The 17,974-nt window shown below is 44.8% G+C and overlaps 5 protein-coding genes across 5 annotated transcripts; 4 read left to right on the forward strand and 1 right to left on the reverse strand.

The window, feature by feature from the left end:
* Nucleotides 1-336, reverse strand: ENH_00030970 (hypothetical protein; the record flags this gene model as incomplete). The annotated part of the gene is made up of 2 exons (XM_013580142.1): nt 1-80; nt 280-336. Coding segments are annotated over 2 exons (137 nt in total), but the record flags the coding sequence as incomplete, so codon positions are not given.
* Nucleotides 337-1,356: 1,020 nt separating this feature from the next.
* Nucleotides 1,357-2,125, forward strand: ENH_00030980 (ribosomal protein L24, putative; the record flags this gene model as incomplete). The annotated part of the gene is made up of 3 exons (XM_013580143.1): nt 1,357-1,485; nt 1,718-1,780; nt 2,012-2,125. The coding sequence occupies 3 exons, from the start codon at nt 1,357-1,359 to the stop codon at nt 2,123-2,125; spliced, it is 306 nt and encodes a 101-aa protein (XP_013435597.1).
* An 8,183-nt stretch (nt 2,126-10,308) lies between these two features.
* ENH_00030990 (subtilase family serine protease, putative) lies at nt 10,309-13,405 on the forward strand (the record flags this gene model as incomplete). Its single annotated transcript, XM_013580144.1, has 5 exons — nt 10,309-10,326; nt 10,381-10,485; nt 10,867-10,952; nt 11,527-11,846; nt 13,167-13,405. 5 exons carry the CDS (start codon nt 10,309-10,311, stop codon nt 13,403-13,405), a joined length of 768 nt encoding a protein of 255 aa, XP_013435598.1.
* Nucleotides 13,406-14,958: 1,553 nt separating this feature from the next.
* On the forward strand, nt 14,959-15,796 carry ENH_00031000 (hypothetical protein; the record flags this gene model as incomplete). Its single annotated transcript, XM_013580145.1, has 2 exons — nt 14,959-15,252; nt 15,371-15,796. 2 exons carry the CDS (start codon nt 14,959-14,961, stop codon nt 15,794-15,796), a joined length of 720 nt encoding a protein of 239 aa, XP_013435599.1.
* A 990-nt stretch (nt 15,797-16,786) lies between these two features.
* Nucleotides 16,787-17,692, forward strand: ENH_00031010 (hypothetical protein; the record flags this gene model as incomplete). Its single annotated transcript, XM_013580146.1, has 1 exon — nt 16,787-17,692. The coding sequence occupies one exon, from the start codon at nt 16,787-16,789 to the stop codon at nt 17,690-17,692; it is 906 nt and encodes a 301-aa protein (XP_013435600.1).
* Between the last annotated feature and the right edge of the window lie 282 nt (nt 17,693-17,974).

A 17,974-nucleotide genomic window follows, 5' to 3' on the forward strand; every position in this document is an offset into this window, starting at 1 on the left:
GGAGCCCCAACGAAGGAGTAAAGGGAGTACAGCAGCAGCAGCAAGTAGCGCGACACGCGGGGGACCCCACGCGCTATCACCTGCACCAAACCCTAAACCCTAAACCCTAAACCCTAAACCCTAAACCCTAAACCACGGAGCCTGAGCCCGGGGTCCTCAACTCTAGATCTGAGGACGTCAAGTCCGGGGACTCAAACTCTAGCCTCTAAACCCTAAACCCTAAACCCTGAGCGTAAACCCTAAACCCTAAACCCTAAACCCTAAACCCTAAACCCTTACCTTTTGGTGCTTCACGGGCGGAGCCTTCTCCCCCGTACTAACTTCGACGCCCTCCATTTGACAAGAAGGTGGGGTTGTTGTTATTTAGTTCAAATCGCAAAACCCTCGAAAATTCGCGGCAAACCCTCGGCCCCAAACCCTAAACCCTAAACCCTAAACCCTAAACCCTCAGCACTAGACCCTGGTACGTAAAAATCGCGGCCTTCGGGCCCCAGAGCCTTCCACAAAGTAGCAGCAGGTAAAGAGCCCTCTTCTGTAGCCTCGGGCGTTAACTGGTGAGGGTTTAGGGTTTAGCGTCTAGGGTTTAGGGTTTAGGGTTTAGGGTTTAGGGTTTCAGGTGCGATCTCTGTGCACGAATTGCTCGAGGGACCAGCCGCGGCTCATTAACCAACTTCGCGGTCCCCAAACCCTAAAAAGGGGTATAAAAAGAACTTAAAAATGAAAATAATCTAAAAAGGGGGAAAACAAAAGTATAAAACCCTAAGCGCTTAGCAGCAAACCATGCAGCTACTTGAGGCAGCAGCAGCAGCAGCAGCAGCAGCAGCAGAAGCAGCAGCAGCTGCAGCCCCGCAGGGGCCCCCCATTTCTTTACTTTTTTGTCTTTTCCTTATTTATTTATTTTTTATTTTTTATTTTTATTTCTCTTTTTGTTTCTTTTCATTTTGCTGCTGCGCTGCTGCCATTTGCTGCTCCCCCAGGACAGTCCGCCGCGCGGTCGCGAGCTCCGAGGGTTTAGGGTTTAGGGTTTAGGGTTTAGGGTTTAGGGTTTACGGTTTAGGGTTTGGCCCTGGGGCACTTTCTTCTACGTATACGTCGTCCAGCTTTCTCTGGGGACTTCGCTGTGGCCGAAGGACTCCCCGGCTGCGCGCTAAACCCTAAACCCCAAACCCTAAACCCTAATTCCAAAACCCTAAACCCTAAACCCTAAACCCTCTCTCGCCGTCCGCTGTGCGCTGCCCCTGCATGCCCATCGCTGCAGCTGGCAGCCTCGGGCTCCCTGAGCCGCAGGCTAGGGTTCAGGGCCTAGGGTTTAGGGTTTAGGGTTTAGGGTTTAGGGTTTAGGGTTTAGGGTTTAGGATGTCGCGGTTTGTTAAGGCCTACTTGAAGGCCAAGAGGCTAAACCACCGCCAAACCCCCTCGCCCTTCACTCCCAAGTTTTTGGAGTTGAGCAAAGAGCCTTCAGTGCCTCCGCCTTTAAGAGAAAGGGTATTTAATTAATTAATTAATTAATTAATTAATTAATTAATTAATTAATTAATTAATTAATTAATTTGATTAATTAAATTAATTAATTAATTAATTAATTATTGTTTTGCTCGGGTTTTCTGGTTTTGCGTTGACGGGGTTTGATTTGCTGCGCGCCGGCTGATTTAGGGTTTAGGGTTTAGGGTTTAGGGTTTAGGGTTTGGGGTTTGGGGTTTGGGCGTTGCGGCTGCAGCAACAGCCGCAGCGCGTGGACTTGGCGAAGCACTTGAACATAAAGGAAGGAGATTTAGTGGAGGTCTGCCAACAAGGGTTTAGGGTTTAGGGTTTAGGGTTTAGGGCTTAGGGCTTAGGGTTTAGGGTTTTGGTTCACAGCTCAAAGATCTACATTTGGGATTTGGGTTCGAACTCTGGGCCCTGGAACTCGAGGGCCACGGGTGAGGGTTTCTCTTTCAGGGTTTAGGGTTTAGAGTTTAGGGTTTAGGGTTTAGGGTTTAGGGTTTAGGGTTTAGGGTTTGTGTCCCCTTAGGTGCTGCACGGCCGCGACCAAAACCGCCGTGGAATTATTTTGAAAATAAACCACCGGAGAAATACCGCAATTGTGGAGGGATGCAATCTTGTAAGTGTTCTTAACAATGGCTAGCTAGCTAGCTAGCTAACTAGCTAGCTAGCTAGCTGGCTAGCTGGCTAGCTAGCTAGCTAGCTGAAGCAGCAGCTAACAGGCAGGCTAGCTGGCTAGTCAGGTACAGCAGCAGCTAGCCGGCTAGCTCGCCAGCTAGCTAGCTAGCTAACTGAAGCAGCAGCTAGCTAGCTGGCTAGCTAGCTGGCTAGCTAGCTGGCTAGCTAGCTGGCTAGCTAGCTGATGCTTTGTGTAGCTGGCTGTTGGCTGTTTCTGCAGCTAGCTAGCTAACTGCGGCGAAAGCCTGCCGACCAGCTAGCTGGCTAGTTGCCTGTACTAGTAGCTAGCTGACTAGCTAGAGCAATGGCTAGCTGGCTAGCTAGCTAGCTGGCTAGCTGGCTAGCTAGCTAGCTGGCTAGCTGGCTAGCTAGGGCTCGAGGCAGCAGATTCGCTAGCTAGCTGTCTGGCTGGCTAGCTAGCGAAGCAGAGATGGGTTCGCCGTTTGCTTTTTTGCAAAGTAGTGAAATTAAATCGGATTTAATTAAAATGAAATCAAATGGAAATAAGTGAATTATATTTAATTAAATTAATTAAATTAAATTAAATTTAATTCTGTTTCTCTTTTGTTTCTTTCGCTCGGAGTTCAGCTTTTCGCGCTTTCGCTTGCTTTCTGGATTGCACTGTGGAAACTGGCGCGAAAATGCGAAACTGGGGCGTTTAATTTGATTTTAAAAACTAAAATGGATTAAATTTTGTTTTTTAATTCTTTTTTATTTCTTTTTTTGTTCTTTTCTGCTTTTTTTTGCAGAAAAAAAGCTTTTGGAGTCCTCGAGTTGGCGGCGCTTCGATCGCGACGGAGGAGCTGCCTATACACCTCACGAACTTGGCGCTCCTCGACCCCATTGTCAAGTCCGATTATTTATTTCATTTATTTCATTTATTTATTTTTTTATTTATTTTATTTATTTATTTATTTATTTATTTTATTTGTTTTGTTTATTTTGTTTATTTCAACTATTTCAATTGTTTTAATTGTTTTATTTGCTTTATTTCGCTGTTTTCGCCGTTTGTTTGCATTTCTTAGTCGTTTAGAATCTGTTTATTGAGCTGTTTATTATTTATTTATTCATTTATTTATTATTAATTATTTATTTATTTATTTATTATTTATTTATTTACTTATTTATTTATTATTTATTATCTATTTATTTATTTATTATTAATTTATTAATTTATTTATTATTTATTATTAGGAGGCCAACTCGAGTCAAAAGGAGATATATGATGAATGGAGAAGTCGTTCGCATTTCTAAACTTTCGGGTAAATTCTTTTTTTAATTTTAATTCTTTTTGATTTATTTTCAGTTTATTTTTAATTCTTTTAAATTCATTTTTACTTTATTTTTATTTAATTTTAATTTCGTTTCATTTGCCACTTATTCAATTTCATTTGTCTCTTTTTTGTTTTATTTTATTTGCTTCCTTTTCATTTGCTGCTGCTGCTGCTGCTGCTGCTGCTTTCTTTAAATTAAATTTATTTATCTTTCATCATTTATTTTGCGAACTTTTTTATTTTCTTTTTATTTCTTCAGTTAAATTTATATGCTTTCAATTAATTGATTTGCTTCTTTTCTGTCACATTATATTTTGTTATTTGTTAATTTATTTCCTCTTTATTTCCTTTTCTCATTTGTCTCTCTCCGTCTTCATTTTTTTCTTTGGCTCCTCCAAAACTATGAGGGTTTAGGGTCTAGGGTTTAGGGTTTAGGGTTTAGGGTGTAGGATTTGGGGTTCAGGGTTTTGGTTTTGGGGTTTAGGGTTCCGGGTCTAGTGATTATGGCTCAAAAATTAACGGTTTTGTGCTTCAGGTTGAGGGTTTAGGGTTTAGGGTTTAGGGTTTAGGGTTTAGGGTTTAGGGTTTAGGGTTTAGGGTTTGCGCAGGTTGTGCTATGCCGGAGCCGCTGACTCCGCTTCCGAGGCCCCCCAGTCTTTACCAGCAGTTTTTAAGGGAGAAGGCCAAGGGCCCTCCAATCAAGGCACGCCAAACCCTAAACCCTAAACCCCAAACCCTAAACCCTAAACCCTAAACCCTCATTCGCCACCTCCACGCCAACTCTGCCGCAGCAGCAGCACTTCCGGACACAACTTGCACTCCTCAGGCACAGCTAGCTAGCTAGCTAGCTAGCTAGCTAGCTACCTGGGTAGCTAGCTAAGTAGCTAGCTACCCGACTAGCTAGCTAGCTAGCTAGCTAGCTAGCTGGCTGGCTGAATAGCTAGCCAGCTATCTAGCAAGCCGACGACTAGCTAGCCGTTTGTCTACACACCCAGCCAGCCAGCTAGCTACCCAGCTAGCTAGCTAGCTAGCTACCTAGCCAGCTAGCTAGCTAGCTAGCTAAGCAGTTTGTGGCTGTGTGTTTCAGGAAAAGTATGCAAATCCCGACCCGCTGCACATGCAGCTGCTGAAGCAGCTGGCGTTTTCTTTCCTTAACAAACAGCCCGGCGCTCCCGCTGCTGCTGCTGCTGCTGCTGCTGCTGCTGCTGCTGCTGCAGAGCTGCAGCAGTAGAGGGGCCCTGCATGCATGCCTTTTGGGGCTTTTTGACTCTTTTGGTTTTTGCGTTTTTGTTTGAAATAAAAAATACCCACTGAGAAGAAACTGCTTTTTATATTTATTTATTTTTTTATTTAGCTGTTATTTAGTTATTCACTTTTTTAATTTTTTATTTTTTATTTACATTTTTTTATTTACATTTTTTCTTGATTGTTTTCTTGTTTGCTTATTGGCGCATTTATTCATTTGTTATTTATTTGCTTTTTAATTTATTTGTTTGTTCACCCACTTGATTATTTGGCTTTATTTATTCATTTGTTTATTATTCATTTATTCATTTGTTATTTATTTAATTATTAGTTTTTTATTCATTTATGTTTTTATTCATTTTTATTTTTTTCATTTTAATTTAAAGGCAGAGGCGCATGCAAGCAGTGTATGTACAGCTCGAGTTGTGGCTGCAAAATAAAAGACAGAAGAAGTAAATTGAAAAAATAAATTTTATTTTTAGTTATAAATGCATTTGAGTCCTTTAGTTAGTTTTTATTGCGCTGCCAACTCAACAACAGAAGCCCCAAAGCAACTGCGGTGTACGTACACCACCATGCATGCATGCATGCATGCATGCATGCATGCACGAATGCATGCGTGCATGCAAAGTCCCCTAGCCCCTCTAGGGGCCCCCAACTACGCCCGAGGGGGCCCCCATGAGGGCCCCCACACGTAGGCCTTTTACGGGGGCCCTAGTGCCCTCCAGGGGTCCCCTTGGGGGCCCCCTTATCCAGCTACAGAGGTCCCAAAGGGGCCCCTAAATGGGGGCCCCCCTAGGGGCCCCCAGAGGGACCAGCAGGGGCCCCAGAGACCCACCGAAACCCCAAAGGGGCCCCCAAGTAGGGGGGCCCCTAGGGGCCCCCAGCAAGACCAGCAGGGGCCCCCACGGAGAGTTAGTGAACCTCCTAAAGGCCCACTGGGGGCCCCCCATGGGGCCCCAGTGGGCCCCCTTTCGGGGGCCCCTGGGGGCCCCCCTAGGGGCCCCCAAAGGGGCCCCTAATGAAGTCACTGGCACTGATTAGAAGGAGTTGATTGTCTTTGTTTTAATATCCTTTTTTGTGTTTAGGGTTTTAGAGGAAAGGGTTTAATAAGGGTAATAAAGGGAAAAAGTAAAAAAGGGTTTGTTTGGCTAAGCATTGTGTTGAAAAAATAAAGAAAATAATTAAAAATAAAAGAAAAAATAAAGAAAATAATTAAAAATAAAATTATTTATTATTTATTTTTATTTAAATTCTTTTTTAATGCCTTCTTTGCCAGTCTTCCGTTTCCCTGTGAGCGGGAGCGTCCAAGTGCTGCTGCAGTGACCCTGCTGCTGCTGCTGCTGCTGCTGCTGCTGCTGCTGCTGCTGCATGCTCTAGCTCCAGCTTCTCCGTTGTTCCGCCGCCACAAAAGAAATATTTAATTAAATTAATTAAAAATAAATCAAATGACTCATTAGTTTTCTTATTGTGGTGTCCCAGAGAGCGAAGGAGCTGAGGTGTATGTACACCCCGCGGCTGTCGCCGTCGCCGTCTCGTGGCTTTCTGCTGCGGGACAAAAGACCTTCAAAGGTCAAATAAATCCTTTTAATTTATTTAATTCTTTAAATTTAATTATTTTAATTCCTTTTTTACTTCAATTTCAAACGGGAAGACCCCAAACACCATGAGCTGCTGCGCTGGCCGCCTCTTCCTCTCCTGAGATGGCCAAAATGCACACTAACAAACCAGCTGCAGCAGCAACTGCTGCTGCTGCTGCTGCTGCTGCTGCTGCTACTGCTGCTGCTGCTGCTGCGGAATCAGCCTGCTTTTCTCCCCGTGGAAGCCAGGCAAAAGCGGCTTCTCGGGCGAAACCCGCAGCAGCAGCAGCAGCAGCAGCAGCAGCAGCAGCAGCAGCCGCAAAAGCCCACCGACGGCTCTTCAGTGGCCTCTGTCTTCTGCTCTTCTGTGAGTCCCCAGAAGCTCAAATTCCCCGAAGAAGGGTTTAGGGTTTAGGGTTTAGGGTTTAGGGTTTAGGGTTTGCGGTGCGTGTTTGTGCTTCAGTCTCCTGCAGCGCTGCTGCTGCTGCTGCTGCTGCTGCTGCTGCTGCTGCTGAAATTTCTTTAGAGCCCAATAAGGAAATTGTATTTATTTTTGGAAAGCCTGAATGCGAGGAGTGGGTAAAAAGAAAGAAAAATGAAATTGAATTAATTAAATAATTGTTATTTCAATTAATTAATTCTTAAATTGAATCAAATAAATAAATTAAATAAATTAAATAAAGTAAATAAATTAAATAAATAAATATATTAATAATTAATTAATTAATTATTAATTATTTTTGCAAAAAAAAGAATGAAAGAAATCCTTTTACAGCTTTTTCTAAGCTGCATTACTGGCAGCAGCAAAACTAAACAAAATAAAATGAATGAAATAAAATAAAACTTTTAAATTAATTTTTAATTTGGAAAAATAAATAAAATAATTATTTGGCAAATAGCAAATCAAAGAAAGTTATTAAAGGCTTTTCATATGTTTGTTTTTGCTGCTGTTTTCCTTTTTTAAATTAAATATTTTGATTTATTTAACTTCTTTCTTTTAATCAAAGTTTGTTTCGCTAATTTCCATCGAATAAAAAAACAAAAAAACACACTTCAGGGTTTAGGGTTTAGGGTTTAGGGTTTAGGGTTTAGGGTTTAGGGTTTAGGGTTTGCGCGCGCAGCCGCTTGCCGGTGGAGCTGGAGGGGCTGATATCTGAAGCTGCTGCTTTGACGCGGATAAGGAGACAAAAGGGGACAGGAAGTGGTTTGCTGCTGCAGCAGCGGACTTCAGAAGCAGCAGCAGCAGCAGCAGCAGTGCGAGTTGCTGCTGCAGCAGCAGCAGCAAAAACCAAAGGCACTGCCCGCTCCCACACTGTCTATACGCTGCAGCAAAACTCTCCCAGACGCTCTTTGCTGCGGCAAGTAGAAACCATCAGGCTGGGCAAAAGCAAAAAGAAACGCAGCAGCAGCAGCAGCAGCAGCAGCAGCAGCAGCAGCAGCAGCAGCAGCAGCAGCAAGCACCTCTGTAGCTTCGACAGGGTCACCCTGCACCACCTGCACTGCCACGTCATCTCCACCAAACACTGCAAACAGTTCCTAGACCCAGACATCCTCAAAGTACAAACCCTAAACCCTAAACCCTAAACCCTAAACCCTAAACCCTAAACCCTTATTCGGCAGCTGCAGACTGCTGCTCGTTGAACTGCGGGGGTTTGGATGCTTCGGCCTTTTGCCGGGACCCCCTTTCCCTCCTGAGCTCCGAACCACGTTGCTAGGGTTTAGGGTTTAGGGTTTAGGGCCTAGGGTTTAGGGTTTAGGGTTTAGGGTTTAGGGTTTAGGGTTTAGGGTTTAGGGTTTAGGGTTTACAGCCAATCGTTGACACGCCGCTGATGCGGTGTCTCCATATCGTAACATATATTTATCCTTCCCAACTAGCTAACTAGCTAACTAGCTAGCTAGCTAGCTAGCTAACTAGCTAACTAGCTAGCTAGCTGGCTAGCTGGCTAGCTGGCTAGCTGGCTAGCTGGCTAGCTGCCTAGTTGGCTATGTTGTAGTTATTTATTCATTTATTGATTTATTGATTTATTGATTTATTGATTTATTGATTTATTGATTTATTGATTTATTGATTTATTTATTGATTTATTGATTTATTTATTGATTTATTTATTGATTTATTTATTTATTTATTTATTTATTTATTTATTTATTTATTTATTTATTTATTTATTTATTTATTTATTTATTTATTTATTTATTCTTCAGGAGGCGGCGGGACTATATCAGAACAGCCGATGAACACAGTCGCCATTATCGACTTCGGATTCAACTTGGGTCAGCTTTTATTTATTTGTTTTTATTTTTATTTTTATTTTTATTTTTATTTTATTTTAATTAATTAATTAATTAATTAATTAATTTATTTATTTATTTACTTTTATTTGTTTTGTTTTTTGTTTGTTTTGCTGGCTATGTTTTTAGTTTTTGTTTATTTACTTTGTTTTTATTTGTCTTCTTTTTGTTTACTTTGATTTTTTTATTTTCCTTATTTTACTTTTTGTTTATTTTGTTTTTATTTATTTTATTTTTTCAAATAAAGTGAATAAATTAATCCTTTAATTTTAAATCAATATAAAAAAGAACTTTACTTCTAAATGCCACTTCAGTCTTCCTTCCCCAGCTAGCTAGCTAGCTAGCTAGCTAGCTAGCTGGCTAGCTATCTGGCAGACTAGCTAGCTAGCTGGCTAGCTATCTGGATGGCTAGCTAGCTAGCTGATTCCCTAGATGTGTCCAAATAGAAGCCGCTCCAAGAATCCCAAAAGCCCACCAGGACGCCAAAAGAAATTCCCCACCGCTGCTGCTGCTGCTGCTGCTGCTGCTGCTGCTGCTGCTGCTGCTGCTGCTGCTGCTGCTGCTGCAGCGCACGAAGACTTGATAGACAGTTGGTGGCGAAATGCCATTTTTGAATTTCCCGAATATTCCGAATGGCCAGATAATTGTTTTGACGGAATCGACAATGACAACAACGGATACGTCGACGACTGCATGGGATACGTGAGCCAAACCCTAAACCCTAAACCCTAAACCCTAAACCCTAAACGCCACACCCTACACCCTAAACCCTACACCCTAAACCCTAAATCTTAAGCTCTAAAACCTAGACCCTAAACCCTAAACAGTAAGCCCTAAACCCTACACGCTAGACTCTAAACCCTAAACCCTAAACCCTAGGCGCTTTAAAGCCCTGAACCCTTAACGCTTCTGAGGTTTACACCCTAAGCTCTTCAAAACCCTAAAGCCCAGACGCTTCAAAACCCTAAACCCTAAACCCTTCAAAGTCCCAAACCCTGAAATAGCTGTTTGGCTGGCTAGCCAGCTAGCTAGCCAGCTATCTATATGCCTATTCGCCTGGCCAGCTGGGCGGCTAGCCAGTTAACTAGCTAGCGAGCTAGCTAGCTAGCTAGCGAGCTAGCTAGCTAGCTAGCTAGCTAGCCAGACAAATAAGCACCTATCCACCTAGCCGCCCAGCCAGCTAGCTAGCTAGCCATCTATCTAGCTAGCCAGGTACCTAGCTATCTAGCTACCCAGCTAGCCGCCTGGACAGCTAGCTAGCTCCCCAGCTAGCTAGCTAGCTCCCCAGCTAGCTAGCTAGCTACCCAGCTGGCTAGACACACCGCTAGCCACCTATCCAGCTACCTAGCTCGCTACCCAGCAAGCCACGTACCCAGCTAGCTAGCTATCCAGCTGCACAGCTAGCTCTCCAGCTAGCTAGCTCCCCAGCTAGCTGGCTAGCCAGCTACCCAGCTAGCTAGCTAGCTACCTAGCTAGCTAGCTAGCTCCGAAGCTAGCTGGCTAGCCAGCTGCCCAACTAGCTAGCTAGCTAGCTAGCTAGCTCCCCAGCTAGCTGGCCAGCCAGCTGCCCAGCTAGCTAGCTAGCTAGCTAGCTAGCTAGCTAGCTAGCTGCGTGCTTCTGGGCGCAGGACTTCTCCGGACGCAGCGGAAACCCCGAAAGCTTCTCAGGCCAACACGGCACTGCTGTGGCCAGCACTTGCTGCGCCTCGACAAACAACCAAAAGGGAGTGGCCTCTTTGGGGTGGAACTTGAGGCCAATGGCTTTGAAGATCGACGTGAGGGTTTAGGGTTTAGGGTTTAGGGTTTAGGGTTTAGGGTTTAGGGTTTAGGTGGGCAGGGAGAGGCGCAGGGGTGGGGATAGCGCCTGGACAAACAACCAAAAGGGAGTGGCCTCTTTGGGGTGGAACTTGAGGCCAATGGCTTTGAAGATCGACGTGAGGGTTTAGGGTTTAGGGTTTAGGGTTTAGGGTTTAGGGTTTAGGGTTTGGCGGAGATTGGGGTTTTAAGAGGTGGACCTTACCCTGCTGGGTGTAAGTTTTTGTAGCTGGAGTTTAGGGTTTGCGAGGCGTGTGGCAAGCGAAGGTGTGGGGTTTAGGGTTTGAGGATGTGGTTTAGGGTTTAGGGTTTAGGGTTTAGGGTTTAGGGTCTGGGGTTTGGTGCATATGATTCAGGGTTTAGGGTTTGGGGTTCAAGGGTTTTGGTTTTGGGGAGAGAGCTTCGAAGCTAGAGCTGTGCTTGCATTACGGCTGTGACATTAGGGTTTAGGGTTTAGGGTTTAGGGTTTAGGGTTTAGGGTTTAGGGTTTGTGAATGCAGGGTTCTTATTCTCAAATTGCAGAGGCCCTGAACTACGCAGCAGACAAAAACGTTCGAGTTGTTAACATGAGCTTTGGGGGCCCCCCGTGAGGTTTTATTTATTTATTTATTTATTTATTTATTTATTTATTTATTTATTTATTTATTTGTTTATTTGTTTATTTATTTATTTTATTTTATTTTATTTTATTTTATTTTATTTACTTGGGTGATTGGGTCTGCTTTTGCTTTTGGTTTTATTCCCAGTAGTTGACACAAGAACAATTCTGCTGCTGCTGCTGCTGCTGCTGTTGCTGCTGCTGCTGCTGTTGCTGCTGCTGCTGCTGGTACTATTATTATTGCCGCTGCTGTTGCCGCTGCTGCTGCTGTTGCTGCTTCTCCTGCTGCAGCTGCTACTGAGTTTTTTCTGCTGCTTGTGCTGGTTTTATTGCTGCTGCTGATTCTATTGCTGCTGCTGCTGCTGCAGCTACTGCTGTGTCTGCTGCTGCTGTGACTGCTGCTGCTGTGATTCCTGCTGCTGCTGTGACTGCTGCTGCACATGTGATTGTTGCTGCTGCCGTTGGAGCTGCCGCTGCTGCATTGCCGCTGCGGACGTCACCCTTTCCGCTGCTGCTGCTGCTGCTGCTGCTGCTGCTGCTGCTGCTGCTGCTTGTGGCTCAGTTCTGCTGCGCTGCGGGCAGCTTTGTCAGTTGCTGCTGCTCGCAACATGAGTTTGGTGGTTGCTGCTGGAAACCACCGCTGCGACTTTGCTGCTGTGGATGCAGCAGCAGCAGCAGCAAAGTGTTTTTCTCATCAAGGGTTTATCAAGGGCTATCCCGCGGGCTATGGGGATTTGCTGCCAAACTTAATTGCTGTTGCTGCTGCAGCAGCAACAGGAAAACCCTCGAAGTTCACTAACTTCGACTCTTCCAAAAACCCCAAAATACATCTCCTTGCTCCCGGGGAAAACATCATCGTCTGCAGCGACAAAAACCACAAAAGTAAGCTCCAGGGTTTAGGGTTTAGGGTTTAGGGTTTAGGGTTTAGGGTTTAGGGTTTAGGGTTTAGGGTTTGGGGTTTGCGGCTCGATTAGGGTTCACGGCTTGGGGGGTCAGGGCTAGGGTTTATGTTGGAGGGTTAGCGCGTAGGCGTTGGAGGGTCCACGGTTTAGCATTTAGGGTTTAGGGTTTAGGGTTTAGGGTTTGGGGAAATCTAGGGTTTAGGGTTTGGGGTTTGCGTACTATAAAAGGGTGCGGGAGAGTCTGAGCTTCACGACTTAGAAGAGTCTAGGATTTAGGGTTTAAAGTTTATGGTTCAGGGGAATTCAGGGTTTAGGGTTTAGGGTTTAGGGTTTAGGGTTTAGGGTCTAGGGGAGTCTAGGGTTTAGAGTTTGGGGTTTTGCAGCTGGACAAGGAAGCAAGCCAACAAATAAGTGTTTAGGGTTTTGAAAGAAAAAGAAAAACAAAAAAGAATTAAAGGGTTTAAAGATAAATAATTAAAAATAGAAGCAGCAAGAAATAAATTTTCTTTTTTTGGATTCCGAAAACCCTCAAAAATGGTTCATTAAAAAAAGATTATTTTAAAGAAATGTTTCCTTTTATAAAACACTTTTTAGTGGTGAAATATTTATAAAAAGAGTTTACTTGTGAAGGTAAATGGCAATAAAATGAAAGGGCTTTAGTATGCCATTTTGAGCGTTTTCGAAAACCCTAAACCCTAAACCCTAAACCCTAAACCCTAAACCCTAGATGTGAATTCATGACTCTAGCCAAGTGGGTTATAAAATACAATTTAGAATTTTCGTATTGGGGTTTAAAAATAACTAAAATAGTGTGGGAGGTTGCGGGTATAGAGTGTATCCTTTAAAATGTTTTTGAAAACAAAATTAATAAAAAGACTAATTGGAAGCAAAAGAGTTTATAATATATCATTTTAATCCTCTTTAAAAGCTGCAGAAGAAGCAGCAAATGCTATTTTAGCCCTTTAATCCAAAAAGGGAATTTAAAACAAAGTTGTTGTCCAGTCCGTTTTGCAAAAGTAGAAAAGGTTTGCTGAATAGCAAAACGCGCACGAGTGCAAACCCCTCAGACGCTGCAGAAGAGGCAGCAAACGCTTCTCTGGCCCCGGGCTGAAAAGCGAGAATTGGGAATTGATTTTTGTGATGAATTCTTTTTTAAAAATGGACCACTGGAAAGAAAAAGAAGTCCTAATATACCATTAGAATTGTCTTTTTGAGCTGAAGAAGAAGGAAAAGTCGCGGGCTTCGCCCGCGAAGTCCCCGGAGAGATATTAAAAGCTGCTGCTGCTGCTGCGCCCCACAGGCTACCTCGAGGCCAGCGGCACCTCCTTCGCTACGCCCATTGTGTCTGCACTGGTGGCGCTGCTGCGCTTCGAACACCCGCAGCTGAGTGCGCGGGAGGTGAAGGACATTTTAATTCGGTCTTGTTACAAGTACGGATTTGCAAAACTGGGAAAAGTTTCCAAGTGCGGGGGCATTGTGAGCGCCCGCAGGGCCTTCAAGCAGGCCCGCAAGCTTCTGGAGAGCTCCAGAGAACTTTGAAATGAATTTAAATTAAAAATTAATTCAAAAAAAGTCCAAAATGCTCAAAAAATTCAAAAAAATGAACTCAAGGGCCAAACGCAGTTGGGGCTGCATGCGCGGCGTTCGGGTGTATGCGCAGCTCCCGCTGTCGCCGCTTCTTTTCCGGTTTCATTAATTTGTTTTATTTTTGTTTTGAAGTAAATAATTTCACAATTAAAGATGTTTTTATTTTTACTTGAATAATTAATTTAAAACGCATCTTTTGAGGTTTATTTTGCCCTCTGCAGCAGCAGAAATGACACTTTGAAGTGCCTTAAAATTCGTTTTTCATTTTCTGAATTTGAAATTTGTTTTTCAACTTTTACCGATTTGAAAATGAACAAATATATTAAGTTCGTTTTTTGTTGAGTTTGTTTCTATTATTTGTTTGATAACTATTTATCTACTTCTTCATCCATTTAATTAATTGATTAATTAATTATTCATTACATTTAGTGAAAGATTTAGTTATTTCATTTGAAAGTCTATTTTATTCATTTTTATTCGAGACACCCCGACATCATTTGCCGGGTCTAGGGTTTAGGGTTTAGGGTTTAGGGCTTAGGGTTTAGGTTTGAAGGTCCAGCCTTTACGGCTCAGGATTTAGGGTTCAGGGTTTAGATGGTTTAGTGTTTGCGGTTTATGGTGCGGGGTTTAGGGTTTAGGGTTTAGGGTTTAGGGTTTAGGGTTTAGCACCTTTGTAATGATGTTTCGAAAAATGATTAAAGAAGGCATCTTGAGAAAAAGGAACTTTAATTTTCAAAACTCAAGTATTGTTTTTTTTGCAAATTTTAAGAATGTTTCTATTCAATTACTGGCAAAGCAAAGTTTATTATATCTCCTGCTGGCTTTGTGAACAGCTCAAACAAGAAAAGATCTGCAGCAACTTTAGCCCCTTTATTGTTCATTAAAATTTATTTATTATTTCTTTTTAAATGGTATTTTAATTTTAATTTATAATTTCCTTCGGAGTTCATTTTTGCTGCGGGTGAAATGAAAGAAACTCTGGTGTGCGGGGTCACTGCTGCTGCGGCGCCACTGTGGAAATGAGTCAATTTGCGGGTGATGTTGGCCTTATAACCCTTTAAAAAAAAGGAAAATAAAAATTAAATGCAAATTTTAATTTAAAATTTAAAAAAAGAATTGTTTTGAAGGTGAAAGCGTCCGAAAACCGTGTGGGCGGTGCTTTAGCGCTGGTGTTGTCGAGGTGTCGGTACACCCGAGCTTGCGGCCGGTGGAGCCCAGGGAGGCTCTTTGGCCGGTTCTTTTTCATTTTTTAAATAAAAAATGAATTTAATTAGAAGAATTATTTAAAATAAAATAAAAAGAGGGGAAAAAGCAGGAAAATTCTGCGTAGAAGAGGGCTGGAGCTGCGAGGTCACCGGCCCAGCTAGCCAGTGGTCACCCGCGGGCGCGGGGCTCTCTCGACTTCGTCGAGCATCTTTGATCACTTTTGTCTTCTTTGCATTTTATCATTTCTTTGATTTCCCGGAAAAGCCATTTCAGCCGAAAGTTTCTGTCTGCGGAGCGCAATGAGTGCTGCTGCTGCTGCTGCTGCTGCTGGCTCGCGCCGCCTGCTGCGGCTCCCGCTGCTGCTGCTGCTGGGCCTTTGCTGCTGCTTCTGGGGCCTCCTGGGGGCCCCCTTTGCTGCGGGGGGCCCCCGCTATGGGTACGGCTGGGGCCGCCGCCGCTACTGGGGCGGCTACAGCCCCTACTACTACCCCTACTATGGCCTGGGGGGGGCCTACGGGGGAGGGTACTACGGGGGCCCCCTCACCTTTTACCCTTACGGAGGGTACGGAGGGTACTACTACGGGGGCCCCAGTGTGAGTTGGTCTTCAGGTCCTTACAGCCAAACTGTGCGTTTTCTGGCCAAGTTTGACGAGCTGAGGGGCCCCCAGGGCCGTGCAGGGGGCCCCCCTGCTGCTGCTGCTGCTGCTGCAGCAGCAGCAGCAGCAGAAGTGCCCGCGCAGGACGCCTCCAGCAGCTGAGCAGCAGCGGCAGCAACTGCGAAGCACGCAGAGGCCGCCCGCGGCAGCCTCAGCAGCAGCAGCAGCAGCAGCAGCAGCAGCAGCAGCAGCAGCAGCTAATGCGGCAGCGTCTAAGCAAGCAGCAACAGCAGCAGCAACTGATGTGGCAGCGTCTCAAAAAGCAACAGCTGCAGCAGCAACTAATTTGGCAGCGTCTGATAAGCAGCTGAAGCAGCAGAAGCAGCAGCAACGAGTGTGGCAGCGTCTGCAGGAGCAGCAGCAGCAGCAGCAGCAGCTGCGGCAGCAGTATCAGCAGCAGCAGCAGCAGCAGCAGCAGCAGCAGATCTGGAGCTGCTGCTTGAATGCCTTCACTCGCGCCGTTGGAAATAAATTTTTTTAATTTAATTTTTAAAAATAAATTAAATTTAATATTTTAAAAAAATTAAATTAATTTTATTTCATTTTATTATTTACTTTGAAGGGGGGGGCTCTGGGTCTGCGGCGGCGGCGGTCTCGAGCGGACTTCCACTTCCAGATAAGAGAAATGTGCATTAAAAAGTGCAAAAAAAGCGAAATAAATACAAAATTGAAAAGCAAAAATCAAATAATTAAATAATTTAATTTATTTAATTCATTTAGGCATTAAAAACTCGAAGAAACTTCAAAAATTGCAACTCCGACGAAGCCTCCTGCCGCCGGCGCGCGGCCGCGCGGCGCCGAGAGGCCTCTTCTGCATGCAAATGAGGAAATAAATGAATTAAATAAATAAAATAAATAAATAAATAAATATTTTATTTTATTTCTTTTCATCTTTGACTATTTCTCCTGAAAAGGGCACTCAGGGGGCCCCCAGAGTTCAGATTCGGGGGCCCCCAGCCTGCTCTCCGGGGGCCCCGACCTTCTATCCTTAGGGGCCCCCAGAGCTAGCTAGCTAGCTAGCTAGCTAGCTAGCTGCCTGGGGGCCCCCAGATCTGGTACCCTGGGGGCCCCCAGGAGCTGCGGATCTGTCCAGGGGGGCCCCTGGGCCCCCGTGGTGAACCAAGGGGGCCCCCGGCAGCTGGCTAGCTACCAGGGGGGCCCCCAGGGCTAGCTAGCTAGCTAGACACCTTGGGGGCCCCTAGGAGCCAGCTAGCTAGCTAGCTCGGGGGCCCCCAGGGCCTGCTGCTAGGGGGGCCCCCAGGAGCTAGCCAGCTGCTCGGGGGCCCCCAGGGGTTGGCTAGCTGCCTAGGGGCCCCCATTTAGTACCCAGGGGCCCTAGCTAGCTAGCTAGCCGTGGGGGGCCCCCCTGGCTAGCTAGCTGTCGGGGGGCCCCCCCGAGCTGCGGTCTAGGGGCCCCCGGGGGCCCCCTGAGGGTCTTTTTTCTTTTTTGTTTTTTTAAAAAAAGTTAATAATGGATTTTTATTTATTTTCTTTTTCGCTTTTGCTTCTGGTTTTGAGGTGTATAGACACCCTGGCGCTCAGGCCCTCCTCCAAAAACAAAATAAAAAACCAAGACACACTTTCGCTGGGGGAACTGCTGCTGCAGCAGCAGCAGCAGCAGCAGCAGCAGCAGCAGCAGCAGGCCGAAGCAGAAGCAGATACGCAGCAGCACCATGCAGCAGCAGCAGCAGAGAAGCAGCAGCAGCAGCAGCAGCAGCTGGTTGGGGCACTTCCTCCAGCAGCAGCAGCAGTGTCTACTGTAGAGGTCCTGAATGCAGCAAACCAGGACTTGCTTCCTGCTGCTGCTGCTGCTTCAGAGCAAGAGGAGCAGCAGCTGCAGCAGCTGCAGCAGCAGCAGCTGCAGCGGCTGCAGCAGGATGTGCTGCTGCCTGCCGCAGCTGCTGCCGAGCTGGGGGAGCAGCAGCTGCAGGAGCTGCAGCGGCTAGAGCAGCTGCAGCAGCAGCAGCAGCACGACTTGCTGCTGCTGCCTGCTGCTGCTGAGGAGCAGCAGCAGCAAATGCTGCTGCTGCTGCCGGCCGAAGGCGGCGCCATCTCCGTGCCCCTGGAGCAGCAGCAGCAGCAGCAGCAGCAGCAGCAGCAGCACGCACACTGCCTCCTTCTCGGGGACTTTGGTGTCTCCTGTTTGCTGCAGCAGCAGCAGCTAAATCAAATTTTAATTATTTTAATTGCTTTTGTTTCTTTCATTTCCTTTTCCATTTTGGTGCTCTGCTGCTCTGCAGCAAAAACAAAAAAGCAAAAACACCGCAGCAGCAGCAGCAGCAGCAGCAGCAGCAGCAGCAGCAGCAGCAGCAGCAGCAAGCAGCAAAAGGAGAGAGAAGAGACTCTCCGCAAGAAGCTGCTCAAACTCAGACCCTAAACAAAAAAAGAAAATTAAAAAATAGAAAATAAAATAACTTTAAAAATAAATTTAAAAAAATAGAAAAGATAATTAAAAAACAATTGAAAGAAATTAAAAAAGAAATGATTTGAAGAGAAATAATTAGAAAAAAGAAGAACTAAAAATGAAATAATTAAAGACAATTAAAAAGAAATAAAGAAATAAATTAAAAATAATTTCTGATCTTATTTTATTTCTAATTTTAATTTTATTTTCATTTCTAATTTTATTTTCATTTTTAATTTTTTTTCAAAATGTTTA

The sequence above is a fragment of the Eimeria necatrix genome, genomic scaffold, assembly GCF_000499385.1.
Source record: "Eimeria necatrix Houghton genomic scaffold, Enh_scaff226, whole genome shotgun sequence".
In the NCBI taxonomy this organism is placed as follows: Eukaryota; Apicomplexa; class Conoidasida; order Eucoccidiorida; family Eimeriidae; genus Eimeria; species Eimeria necatrix.